At 34.3% G+C, this 13924-nt stretch overlaps 1 protein-coding gene across 4 annotated transcripts in view; it reads left to right on the top strand.

Annotated features, from left to right (window-relative positions):
- The window catches only part of LOC136027308 (uncharacterized), a 64584-nt gene that overhangs the window by 34239 nt on the left and 16421 nt on the right, over window positions 1–13924 (top strand). For all 4 annotated transcript variants that reach the window (XM_065704421.1, XM_065704424.1, XM_065704423.1 and 1 more), the window contains exons 4-5: window positions 2102–2693; window positions 4572–5037. In XM_065704421.1, the coding sequence (XP_065560493.1) occupies window positions 2102–2693; window positions 4572–5037 (1058 nt within the window). The remainder of the gene's footprint in view (window positions 1–2101; window positions 2694–4571; window positions 5038–13924) is intronic.

Raw genomic sequence — 13924 nt, 5'->3', positions numbered from 1 at the left:
CAGGGATTTTTTTCGGGGGGGGGGGCAAAACCTTCGAAACAGCAGATATAAAGTAGCATTTTTTTATTTAGTAACTAACTAAATGCAAAAAGCACGTATATTGGAAAATACAGATTAATTTTAATCTGTAGTATTGTGGCAGATTGGGGGAAGGAGACTGAGGCCTCAAAAGTACGTTTTAGGCTCAGGTTATGTTAATAGCGATTTAGAAACAGTGATTAATCTGTTATATCCCACTGAAAGGGAAATTTTAGGGTTAATAGTGCAATATGGGTGCTGTGGGGGGGGGGGGTAGTTCTTCTAATGCAAAAACGTCAATTTTAATGAAAAACGATAGTATCCAAAATTAATTCATTAAAAGCTGTACTTTATCCTGAAAAGGGGGGATAAACGCCATAATATGAAGGATAATTCTACTTTGCTGTGGAAAGCAAACTCTTTACAAAAAAATAGCAATACAATCACTAATTACTTCAAAGAGGGTAAAAAGTTAGACAGAAAATGGGTTAATAATGGGGCAGTGACTTGACCAGATAATTGCATGCTGTAAAATCCCAAAAAAGACTTCACACATGTATCTAGATTCTTAATAAATATCCTACTTTTGCCAGAAATCCCAAGAAATCATGGGGAAATTAAACATTTCACAAAATTTCGGGGGGCGGGGGGCGGGCCCGAAGACCCCCCCCCCCTGCGTACGTGCCAGGTTACAAATACCTCAATTTTTCTGATTTTTCCGAATTACCCCTCCCCCCAACTCCCCCAAAGAGAGCCAATCGGGCCTGGTTATGTCAATCATGTATATATAAATTGTGCTTCGTTTTTTCTATTTTTTCCAAAATTACCAAATTAGGTCCCCCCCAACTCCCCCAAAGAGAGTGAATCTGGCCTGGTTATGTCAATCACGCATCTAGGACTTGTGCTTATTCTTTCCACCAAGTTTCATCGTGACCTCTCCACTCTAAGCGTTTTCCAAGATTCCGCCCCCCCCCCTACTCCTCCTGATGACACTGAATCTGGTCGGGATTTAAAATCCGAGGTCTGAGTTACGTGGTCCTTCTAAATATCAAATTTAATTGAGATCAGATCACCCGTTCGTAAGTTAAAAATACCTCATTTTTCTAATTTTTCCGAATTGAATGTCCCCCCACTTCCGCCAGATGATCAAATCGGGAAAATGACTATTTCTAATTTAATCTGGTCTGGTCCCTGATACGCCTGCCAAATTTTATCGTCCTGGCTTATCTGAAAGTGCCCAAAGTAGCAAATCCAGGACAAACCGACAGACCGACAGAATTTGATATTGCTGTATGTCACTTGGTAAATACCAAGTGCCATAAAAAGTGCATCTAAAAGACACGGTGTTCAGTTTTCATTGAAATCGAAGGAGATCCTTCGAAGTATGCAGGCATGAGATAATATGTATAGTATATCCGTTACTGGAATATATTACATGTACTTAGGTGTGGCGAGGGGGGGGATTCATCGTATACAGGGTTTACGACATAAAGTATTGCACCTCAATTTCTAGGAAACCAAACATTAGGCAGAAAAAAACTTCCATTTTTTCATATGAATGGAGAAAATAACATGTTTTCCGAAAAGCCGATCCCTCTCATGAGGACTTGGGTGATGTCTGCAGAATTTTAATTTGTAATCATTAAAAAATGGTTAGATATTTATAATTCAAGGAGAAAAGGAAGTTATTTCTATATGTTTTTTTCTCAAAAATCTCTCTTCGAAAGCCACGAGTATTAAACTTTTAAAGTAAAAATGTATTGAATTCAATTAAAAGTACTTTTGATGAGGTTTTATGTTGTTAATGTTCTACATAATTCTTTGGCTGATAAGGCATGTGTATCTCTCCTGGACGGAAATATTTTTTCTATTATCACTTCCTGTGAAATTGTTACATGATAGAATTGAACAAGGAAAGACAGGTTTTGTGTAAAAATTCTTTTCTCTCCATATCTTGTGGATAAGTTTGAATTATTTCTGTACAAAAGGGTAAAACCCAACCGGTTCCCAAAATCCTTTATTTCACAGAACATCTTGTTTTCATTTTTCTACAAACATAAGAATAACTGACCCTTTTTTCTAGATGGTGTGATAGATTACTTTCCGGAGAAATACGAACTTAAAGGGATTCTGTTCCAGGATCAAGAAATGCGGAACTTTTTATATTCTTTTCCAGAAATAGTAACCGTAGTAGAAGTGGGCCGCACAAAAGAACGAGCCTCTTGTTACATTTTTATAGCTGAAGATAGTAACGGACTTTGTGAAATGGTGGCCTTTGGTGTCTTAGTGTCTGACAAGGACCCGAATTTTTCCAATCTCTTAGAATTATTCCGCGTTCGAAACGCTGATCTAGCTGACAGAATGAAGATTATTGTCTGTGATAAGGATGAAAATGTAGTTGACCAAGTAAAACCGCTATTTCCTCATGCAATATGCTTTTTAACAAAACAGTGTGTTAGTAAAAATTTGAGAAAGTATTCAACCACTGCTAGACTCACTGAGCAACAAACTCAAGCAGTGATGTCATGGGTTGACAGTGTTTTCAGTGTCACTGAAGATGCCGAATATTCAAGTTTGTATAGTAAACTAAGCGATATGTCACCTAGATTCCTTGACCTTTACAATGGAAAATGGCACAGTATTATACCAAATTGGGCTCTTGGACTCTCTTTCAGGTAACACAATGAATTTTTTCTAACTATAGACCGATAAGCTTACTCTTTAGTGCTTAGTAGTTACTCTTTCTAAGTCATCACCAATACATAAGTAAACAAGGCCAAACGTGAAGCGGGGATTTTCATCTGCCATAAAAGGCTTCATTCTTCTTATGCCAAAATTTCATCGTCCTAGCTTATCTGGAAGTACCCAAACTAGCAAAACCGGAATGGGGACGTAACCTCCTTGTTCGAATCCCACATCCTCTACTATAAGTGAGGATACATCTTTAAGTTCCATAACTAATAAATATATTTATGTAAAACATGCAATTAAAACGAAGAAATTCAGTATATTCACTTTATCAATAAGTATTAGAGTTTAAGCAGTTAAAACCAAGCAGATTCAATTTTTGGGGTATTCTATAACCAATTACCATTATCAAAAGTCTCACTATAAACAGTTACATAGCTATCAAGAATGAAATTTTAGACCATACGTGGCTGAACACAGAGCGTGACTAGTAATTATGCACATTTCTGCTTCTAACATTAAGTTGAAGATGAGCCTGGAGACGCTTGTTTAGAGTTTTGTGCTAGGCAAAAAATGAAAACTGGCATATTCGATTCCAAAATAGGTTTAGATCTTCATGATGATTGCTAATTTTTTTTACTTTTATTTCATTACTTTAATTTTTTAGGTTTTTCTTTTCTTTGTTCTCATTGTTGTTTTTTCTTGTATTTTCTATTCTTTCTAATTCTTATGAAGTATTTTTGACTTGAGGCAAAAATCTTCCATTAATCTCCATCGTTAAAGCCCGATAACCAAGTAACAATCCCAGAAACATATTTCTTCAATTGACAAAATCTTCATATTGTCTATATTTTAGTTTTACTTAAATTTTAAAACAAAGTTATTCTGTGAAAAGTAAAGAGTGATAAGGGATAAACTTTGTGGAAGAAAAATAGCGACAAAACAAGGTCATCTTAAAACAGTAAAACTGAATCAATTGTCAAACATGTTTTGTGGCTAGATTACATAAGGACAAAACAAGCCTAGTGTTACCACATGCCCTTCCCCCACGACTAGAGTGCAATTTGCCCTTTCACTGGTAACGAAATCAAGGGGTTAAATTTAAAGTTTTGTATAGTCCATTGGTTTTGTATAGATTTGGAAGAAAGAAACTTCTGATGAAAATATATTGTGATCAATAAAGCCAACTAGATTGCGACAAACTCCCTGCTAACAAGAAAAAGAATGCCTGGAACTTTTGGTGTTGTTAAATTTTTAGTTCATTCCTAAAAAAACTAAACACTAATTTTTTTTTTTTTTTTTTAGCGCAAATAAAATCATTCCCGTTAAATTTCTTGTTAACAGACCTAAGAATTGCTAGAGATTCGTTCGTTTCACCTTTTTTCTATTTATTTTTTTAATTTTACAGTAATTCCAACTAGTTGCAAAAGTTAATTTGAATGTGTTTGACTATTTTTTATTATTTCAATTTTATTTTCTATTATGCATATATTGGCTTCTGCTATTGTAAAAATCATATATTAGTTTCTTCTCCTTTTTATAAACTAGGCAGATTCTTATGTCCTTTTCTTGGACGTCAGATTTTCCTAAGGGGGAAATTTCTTTCTCTTTGTGCCTACTTGCAAAAAGGAGATAGTGAAGAAACACAATGAGGTTTAGGCGAGAACCCTGCCACAAAAACGCTTTATGAAAAACAATTTGAAATATAAAACTTAGCTATATCTGTCTCAAGACTTTTTGAACAAAATTTCTGTTGAATCTCTTCCATAAGGGTAAATAAATCATTACCCTTCCAACATTTTTATCTGATGAGGAATGCGTTTTATTTTGTTTTCTCCCTTGCTAATTCATGTTACTGTTTGTAGGTCTGCCAAATTTATGCCACTAACATTTGTTGCAGTTGAAGATATTGTTAATCAGCTTAACTCTGTTAAAAGCTGCCCTCCAGAAGCAATGATTGACCAGATCTTCAGATGTTCCAATGAATTACGGAAGACGAGACAAGTTAAAGCAGCTTCAATTGCCCTATCATCAACCATAGAGAAAGCCTGGGGATCTTTTGAAGACGTCTTAACGCCCTATGCTTGTACTTATATTGAGGCCCAAATGAAAATACCGGAAATAGAACTTTTAGAAACAAACAGCTCAGAAACATTTCAAGCCGATACTTGGGAAGGTTTAGTGACTGTAACTGCGATATCTTGTACCTGTAATTTTCATAGGCATATGAGCCTTCCCTGTTGTCATATACTGGCATGTAGACATTATTTGAATTTAGACTTCTTTGATGAAACCCTCTATGATAAAAGATGGACACTTGAATACTATAAGGTAATTCTTGATTGAATGACATATAATAATTAAAGCGTAATAGATGATCAATCCACAAAACTTTGCTCCATAGGAGAGATGATGAGAGGAGAATTATTGTGTATATAAAAAAAACTGACACTTAAAAATGTCTGAAAAAATCTGCTATGAATACTGGCTGACCTTTGAAAATATGCATTCTTTTTTCGCTAAAAGACTGCTATGGACTCTTCTTAGTGTAGCTATACCTATCCAGAACTTTATAGAGCGCTGTTTCTTTTGCATTAACAAAAGAAAAAACTTTTCGAAAAAGAAGTTTTCTAAAGAAAAGTATTGGCCGTGCTAAACTTAAGACTAGAAGAAATAGAAACCTACAATAACCCAAACTCAAAACGACCAGAAATTACTACTAAACAATAAATGAAAACCAAAAGTAAATTAATCTTAAAACCAGTTGAACTTAAATTGAATATGCAAATCAAGCTTACACAAATCTCTACAAACAAGAGCTTCGGTTCTACCTCCTTCTTTCACTGTAAAAGTCTGCGTCATTGGTGCTTTACTGAAAACTAAATGTGTCTTGATCAGTCTTGGAAAATACAAGTAAAATCAAACTGAATGTTTGATATATCGTCACATATCAAACATTCAGTGTAATATATGTTAATATATATGTAATTCTTTGTTGAAACATCATTAGTTTAAGATTTTATTTCACTGTAATTTTTATTTTCATTTTCAATGCTGCAATAACTGGAAAAGGAAACATTTGATGTATAATTCGTCTTCAGTGAAGTGCCAATGACATAGTAGACTGTAGACTTTTACAGTTTGGGAAGGGGACAGTATCAAAACTATTGTTGGCAGTGAAGCTATATTTGTCTTGAACAGTCTTGGAAAGTACTAATAAAATTAAACTGAATATTTGATGTATATGGTATTTTCAAAATTTATTTTTGCTGTAATTTTTATGTTTATTTTCAGTGTTATAATGAGTAAAAGAAAATATTTGTATAGGGTGACCCAAAAAGATTCGTAACCATGAAAATTTCAATTATGGTTTTGATTAAAAAGCTATTTATTTCAAATTACGACCGCACATTATTCAGTTTATGGAAGACCATTCACCAGAGTTTCGGCTATTTCTATCAACTTTTAGTCAATTTATGGCTTTCCCAAGATGTGTTTCAAATGTCCACCATTTCGTTGCAAGCAAACCTGTACTCGTCTGGCAAAGTTTTGACGGAATGAAGCGGCCTCTGAAGCACTTCTTCTGGAACCTTAGAACCCCAAAAAATATTGTTTTTGCTATTGACGTGCCCGGAAAGCAAAAAATGGGCTTCATCCGAGAACCAAACGTTCTCAAGAAAGTTTTCATCATTTTCAAGGACATTATAGAACAATTCACACATTGTTACTCGCTTTTTCTTGTCAGTATCAGTTAATTTTTTGCTTTATTTGAATCTTGTATGGGTATAGGTGCAGATCAGACGTAAGAACACGCCATAGTGACTCCCTTGTCATTCCCAGTTCTTGGCTGCGTCTACGCACTGATTTCCTAGGGCTGCGTGCTACTGAGTCCCTCACTGCAGCAATGTTTTCTTCTGTCCTTGCACTCTTCTTCCTGCCTGAATAAGTTCCCCCTGTGGCTTCAGAGCATAGGTCCACCGCTGTCCCATGCTCTCTAAACTTCTTAATCCAACTAACAATCGTTGTTTTTGATGGAAAGTTGTGACAATGGAAACGCTTTCGAAACTGAATCTGAACACTTTGGTATGATTTTGTCGCAAAATAGGTCTCCAGCGAGAATATCTTTTGCTGATTTGTCCAAGACATTTCCAGGGCAACTATAGCTGCAAATGATCATCCATAGGTTCACCGTTCACGTTCTGCAACAGAAAAGACATTCATTAAAAATGGATTTCTTATCGAATAAAATATGGGTACGCATCTTTTTGGGTCACCCTACTGACTCTTCTGTCAGTAAAAATCACTTTAATTTTAAAGTTTCCCTGCCATTAACACATTGTCAGATGAACTTCATAATTGTAGTTTGGCTTTTTTTTTTTTTTTTTTTTTTTTATTTCCTTGATCTTTGATATAAAAAACTACAGAAAGACAAAGTTGTGTGAAAATTAATTGATCGTGGAGATCTATCTTGGAAGCTTCGTTTTGTGAAATTTTATGTCAAGATAATTGATTGTAAGAACATAGTTTCTACGCCATGTGTGTGGAGTCTGGCATTGAAGCTCCTCAAATTTAATTGGGATTACTAATTATTCAGAATTACGATATAACATGCTAACCCATGAAAAAAAGAAGGGCAGCATAGTAGACATGCTACTTGACAGTTTTCGTGGCGTAATGATTTTTGTCAGCAGATTTTGTCAGAAAATGCCACTATTTCCACTGTCCCTGAAACTGTTGGCAGCTTTTGCAATTTTGTCGAGTTCTGCTCCTGGCCACTTTCGAACTTTTTGCTTACCTGATGCTAACTATCATCTTGGGAAAGAAAATTCTAGTGAGATCACTCTATTGAGAGAATATGTTGAGCTCATTTCTCAAAAATGGGTAGAAAACTGTGACAAACCCTGATTCTGGTTATCTTTCATAAATAAAAGAAACAGCTTCATCCCCCATGGTTCGATATTTTGAATTTTGTAAAAAATCCATAATATATAATACATTAAACTTTTCAAAAAACATAGTACCGAAAGCTAATGGAAAATTTGAATTTATACCGTTTATCGTGTTTATCGTAATGGTTATGGTGGTTAACATTTGAGTTATAATAATATTATATTGATAATCGTCTAAGTAACAAGTAGAAGTGAAGCAATGCAGAATAAAAACAGAACCTGAGAAAATTAACACGTATTAAAAGTTATCTCTAGAAACTATTACTCAAAAGGAGATATGTCAGAACAATTAAATAAAAGGTAAAAAGGTAAAGGATACGGCATTAGACTTTACAGTCCGTACCGGCGGTGCTGATCTCCGTTTCTTGGCCCTTCAGCCAGGAAGTGCAATGGGGGGTTGGGGCCCAGCCATCCTGTGCTTTCGCACACCCTTCCTGTTTACTTTCCCCAGATTTCTCCAGGTACCCATTTAGACCCAATCTATCCGTAAGCAAGACTCTTCTTGTAACTTCTATTCCAGCTACTTCTATCAAATCTACATTTCAGCTGTCGAAAATTTATTAATAATCATTTGTGTCCCATACCATCTGTATTTTTAAGCATTGCTTATGATTTTTATGGTGTTGCTCTAGATTTTTACATATTGACCTCTTGATCTTTACTGATTGATCCTGATTTTTAGATGTTGGCCTTTTGATCTCTTGATTTCTTTGGATTGGCCTTGATTTTTAGGGACTAACCTTGATTTCTTCAGTTTAGTCTTTATTTTTACGAATTCGTTAGGATTTCCAGGGTCTGGTCAGGACCTGCACGTATTGGTATTAATTTTGGTGTTGCTCTTGATTTCTTTGGATTAGTCTTGATTTTTAGTGGCTTACAATGATTTCTAGAGTTTGGTCTTGGATTTTATGGCACTTGGTATCTACCAAGTGACATATAGCGATCGCAAGTTCTGTCGGTCTGTCTGTCCTGGTTTTGCTACTTTAGACACTTCCAGGTAATCTAGGACGATGAAATTTGGCAGGCATATCAGGAACAAGACCAGATTAAATTAGAAATTGTTGACCACCTTGGGGGGGGGAGTGGGGTACAGTTAAATTGGAAAAATTAGAAAAAATGAGGCATTTCTGACTTACGAACCGGTGATCGGATCTTAATGAAATTTGATGCTTGGGATTCGGCCCTCGTGTCTTTATATCAACCTGCATGATCATACCTATCCACCATATATATTAAAACTTAACTTTTGTCACCATTAGATAATTCTTTCGGTATTTACTTAAAAGTTCTTTATAATAAAAACAATTTTTTTTAAACTGCCAAGTTAATTTATTTGTAGAAAAAACTCTTAAAATCAATTTTTGGCTTAAGATTTTACGTTTATTTTTAAAATCAATATAACTAATACAATTCCTTGCATATCTAAGTAATTGTGAGTAAAATGCTGAATATGTGATAATTGAGTATATATTACTTTTAGGGAAAGGGAAATTAATCACTTCAAAATCAAATCATTCATCTGCTTTATTATACATTTTAAAACCTAACTTATTATTATCAGAAATATTAATATTCAAATCTAAGGAATGATCTTTTAGACCTGTGTCATGACTAGGTTTATTAGTCAGCTGTGATGGATAATATTTTTAGAAATATCAATAAATTCCTTACAATTTAAAACCGAAATATCATCTAAATATCTTTTATTATTTGACAAAGTATGTTTTAAGTTATTTGGATTATTCTTATCCATCATGTATTTATATTCTAGTTGACTTAAAAATAAGTCAGCTGTAAATGGGCTGGCATCCCCCCCCCATGGAAATTCCCACAATTTGATATTACAAATTACCATTGAACCTTATATAAGTATTATATAAAACACATTCTAATAAGTCAAAAATCATATATAGGCTGTAACATCTCGAATTAAGTGTAGTGTTAAAGCAGTTTATCCATCTGGCTTTTTTTATTTTAAGTGTCTATTTTCAGGAACCTCTTACTAGATAAGATGAACGATTTCTTAATAACCTTTTTATAGCACTTGGTATTAACCGAGTGACATATAGCGATCGCAAATTCTGTCGGTCGGTCTGTCTGTCCCGGTTTTGCTAGTTTAGGCACTTCCAGATAAGTTAGGACGATGATATTTTGCAGGAGTATCAGGGGCGGGGTCAGATTAAATTAGAAATAGTCGTTCCCCGATTCAACCATCTGGGGGAGGAGTGGGGAACAGTTAATTTGAAAAAATGAGGTATTTTTAACTTTCGAATGGGTGATCAGATTTTAATAAAATTTAACATTTAGATTGATATTGTGTCTCTGAGCTCTTATTTTAAATCTCGATCGGATCAGGTGACATTGGGGGAGTTGGGGGAGGGGAACCTAAAATCTTGGAAAACGCTTAGACTGGAGGGATCATGATGAAAACTGGTGAGAAAAATAAACACAAGTCCTAGATACGTGATTGACATAACCGGAAAGGATCCGCTCTCTTTTGGGGAGTTGGGGGAGGGTTGATTCTGAAAAATTAGAAAAATGAGGTATTTTCAACTTACGAAGGAGTGATCGGATCTTAATGAAATTTCATATTTAGAAGGACCTCGTAACTCAGATCTCTTATTTTAAATCCCGACTGGATATAGTGTCATTGGGGGGAGTTGGGGTGGTGGTGGAAATCTTGGAAAACGCTGAATGATCAGGATGAAACTTGTTGGCAACAATAAGTCCAAGATACGTGACTGACATAACCAGACCGGATTCACTCTCTTTGGGGGAGTTGGGGAGGGGAGGAGTAATTTGGAAAAATAGAAAAAACGAAGTATTTTCAATTTACGAACGGTGATCAGATCTAAATGAAATTTGATATTTAGAAGGATCTTGTGCTTTTGAGCTTTCATTTTAAATCCCAACCAGATCCAGTGACATTGGGGGAGTTGAAGGGGGAAACTGGAAATCTTGGAAAACGTGAAAATTGAGGTATCTTTATCTTACGAATGGGTGATCGGATCTTCTGAAACCTGATATATAAAAAGAACTAGTGTCTCGGATGCTCCATTTTCTACTTGAATCTGATCTGGGTACATAGGGGGCTAGAGGAGGGAAACATAAATCTTGGAAACTGGAAATCCTGGAAAATGCTTAGAGTGGAGAGATCAGGATGAAACTAGATGGAAAGAATAAGCACAAGCTCTGGACACATGATTGACACAATTGGAACAAATCTACTCTCTTTGGGGGAGATGGGGGATTTCCAGTTCTTTGGTGAGTTCGGTTCTTCTGGACGTCCTAGGACGATGATGTATTTTTAACTTACGAATGGGTGATCTTAATGAAATTTGATATTTAGAAGGACCTGGTGTCTCAGAGCTCTTATTTTGAATCCCGACCGTATCTAGTGATATTAAGGGAGTTGAAGGAGGAAACGGGAAATCTTGGAAAACGCTTAGAGTGGAGAGGTCGGGATGAAACTTGGTGGGAAGAATAAGCACAAGTCCTAGATACGTTATTGACATAATTGAACTGAATCCGCTCTCTTTGGGGGAGTTGGGGGGGGGGGTATTAATTCGGAAAAATTAGAATAATTGAGGTATTTTTATCTTAAGAACGGGTGACCGGATCTTAATGAAATTTGATATTAGAAGGTACTCATGTCTCAGAGGTCTTATTATAAATCCCAACTAGATCTGGTGACATTGGGGGGACTCGAAGGGGGAAACCGGAAATCTTGGAAAACGCTTAGAGTGGAGAGATCGGGATGAAACTTGGTGGGTAGAATAAGCAAAAATTGTCTTCCCCGATTCGACCATCTGGGGGGCTGAAGGGAGAGGAAAAACTAGAAAAAATGTGGTATTTTTAACTTATGAGCGGGTGATTGGATCTTGATGAATTTTTATATTTAGAAGGACCTCGTGTCTTAGAGCTCTTATTTTAAATCCCGACTGGCATTAAGCCTCTGACTTTCCTTTTTAATCAATCTGTTGATTTTTATAATTTTGCTAGAGCTCATGCCTTGTGAGCTTTTGGTTCTTGGCTCTTCCGACCTCATCAGAAGTGCCATATGAGCTCTTAGCTCTTATTAAATTTTCTGACACTACATTAAGTGGTAGATTAGTATACTTTGTCGCAAAATCAAAAGGCTCGATTCTTTTAGCAGAAACTATTGCTAAAGAGTCTATCCCCTGCCGTGAATTATTAACACTCCAGTATGGATTAAAGTTTGAAATTTTTTTAATACCAGAACAATAGGTTTTAAATTTACTTATAATTTCTCTTAAAATTAAAGATAGGTCAGTAGGAGTCATTCAAATTGGACATCCAGCTGTTCCAGCAATAAGCCGTGGTTTAGAGAGATTTTTATGAAATTTTACAATCCAATATAGGAAATGGAACTTTTTTCATTATAATTAATTCCAATATCAAACTTTTTAAACAATCTTTTTTCTCTTTTTTCAATTAAATTTTCACCCTGTAACTTCACCTTTTCATAGACATTGGTCGTACATAACTCCCTTGTTAAGACATCACAATACAACTTCTGACAGATATTGCAAAATTGTTATTAGCTTTATCAACCGGTAAAATTACAAATTAGATTAGCAATTGCTTGTTTTATCCCAGGATTATAAAATAACGATTTAAGGCTACTGTTAAATAAGTTAGCATATATTTTATTTCGTATTCTACTAATAATTAAATTCTTCCTACTTTGAAAACACGTTTTATTTTTATTCTCTCTTGCACCACTTATCAATAAATAAATCAAAATCACTCCATGCTATCAAGAATACTTGATGGTTTTAGATGATGGGAAAGACGGAATTTAGCCCCTTTATTCATTATATTTTGAAGATCTTCATGTTTTATTATTGATAAGTCCCCTGTTATAACATGTTGGTAAGTGGGATTTACAAATGTACCTAGTTGCTTGCAATTACAAACAGGTTTCCAATTTATATCACTGTCCAATCTTTTAAGTATTAAATTATAATTAAAAATCATTTGCCCAATAGTTTTTGAAAATTTATAAGTTAAAACTGGACTCTCATTATGATTGAAATTTCTAGGAAGGGCCAGTTTCCCCTCCCGCTGATTTAAAATTTCTCGTAAATTAATACCTTCAATCTGCTTACAAGTAAAATTAATAGGTAAATATAATCTGTTTTCCTTATTACAAGTCTTATAAGACTTCATTTTTGAAATAAATTTCATTTTAGTTAGAATGCAAATTGTATCGCATATTACTTTAAATTTATATTCAAGAGCTGTATTATTTTTAACAGTCCAGAATAGTTTGATTCAATTCCTCCTGAATAACTTATTTAGACATTGTATTACAGAAGTCATACCCTTAGATTCAAGTAGCTGGCATAAATCCGTAAAAACTTATGTAAATCCATTTCATTTTTTCTATCCTCTCGATCGTTTTTTACGTTTAGCAGGACAAGTAAAAGAAGGATAATCCATAAAACCATCAATACATTTAACAACAACATGAGACATGTCTCCATATTTTGCTATACGATCATTTAGCCCAAAAGGATAAGCTGTATCAAGAATATGGATCCAGAAATCCTCTTGTTTGCGCAGTCTATCTAACTCCTAATTTTCTTAAATTTTAATAGTTATATCTGATATGGAACACATACTATTATTACAACGTTGAACTAGATAGTTATTGGTTTTTTCTTCATTAACTTGTTTTATATCCAGAAAAGCTCTATATATATATATATATATATATATATATATTATTAGTTCTTTCCCCCATATATTGTAAGCAGCATTTATTACATTATAATAGGTAAATTACATCAGTTGTTTTACAATTAACATTACCACGTAACTTGCATGCAAAATTTTTAGTATGCAAAGTACTCTTAATAGAAGTTCGTGAGATGAAAGAATCTTGGCAAAGAAAACAACGACTCTTACATTTACTTCCTTTCGAAAATTCGTTCCGAGTTCCGGGGCAAATATTCATATTTTGTTGCATTGAAATTTAAAAATCGAGACAACATCCAAAACAAAGTCCAGAAATCATGCCAAGGTCAACAAATATATAAATACGAAAAGAAAAAATAACTGCGTAAGTGCCATCTCATCAATATTTAACAATATCAGGTTAAAAACCTGAACCAGGGTCTCTGCGTAATGAAAATATGTGCAATATATATATATATATATATATATATATATATATATATATATATATATATATATATATATATATATATATATATATATATATATATATATATAATTATTTA

This window comes from Artemia franciscana, chromosome 5, assembly GCF_032884065.1.
Source record: "Artemia franciscana chromosome 5, ASM3288406v1, whole genome shotgun sequence".
Lineage (NCBI taxonomy): Eukaryota > Metazoa > Arthropoda > Branchiopoda > Anostraca > Artemiidae > Artemia > Artemia franciscana.
Note: the sequence above shows the minus strand (reverse complement) of the source record. Positions and strands in the feature narration are given on the sequence as shown.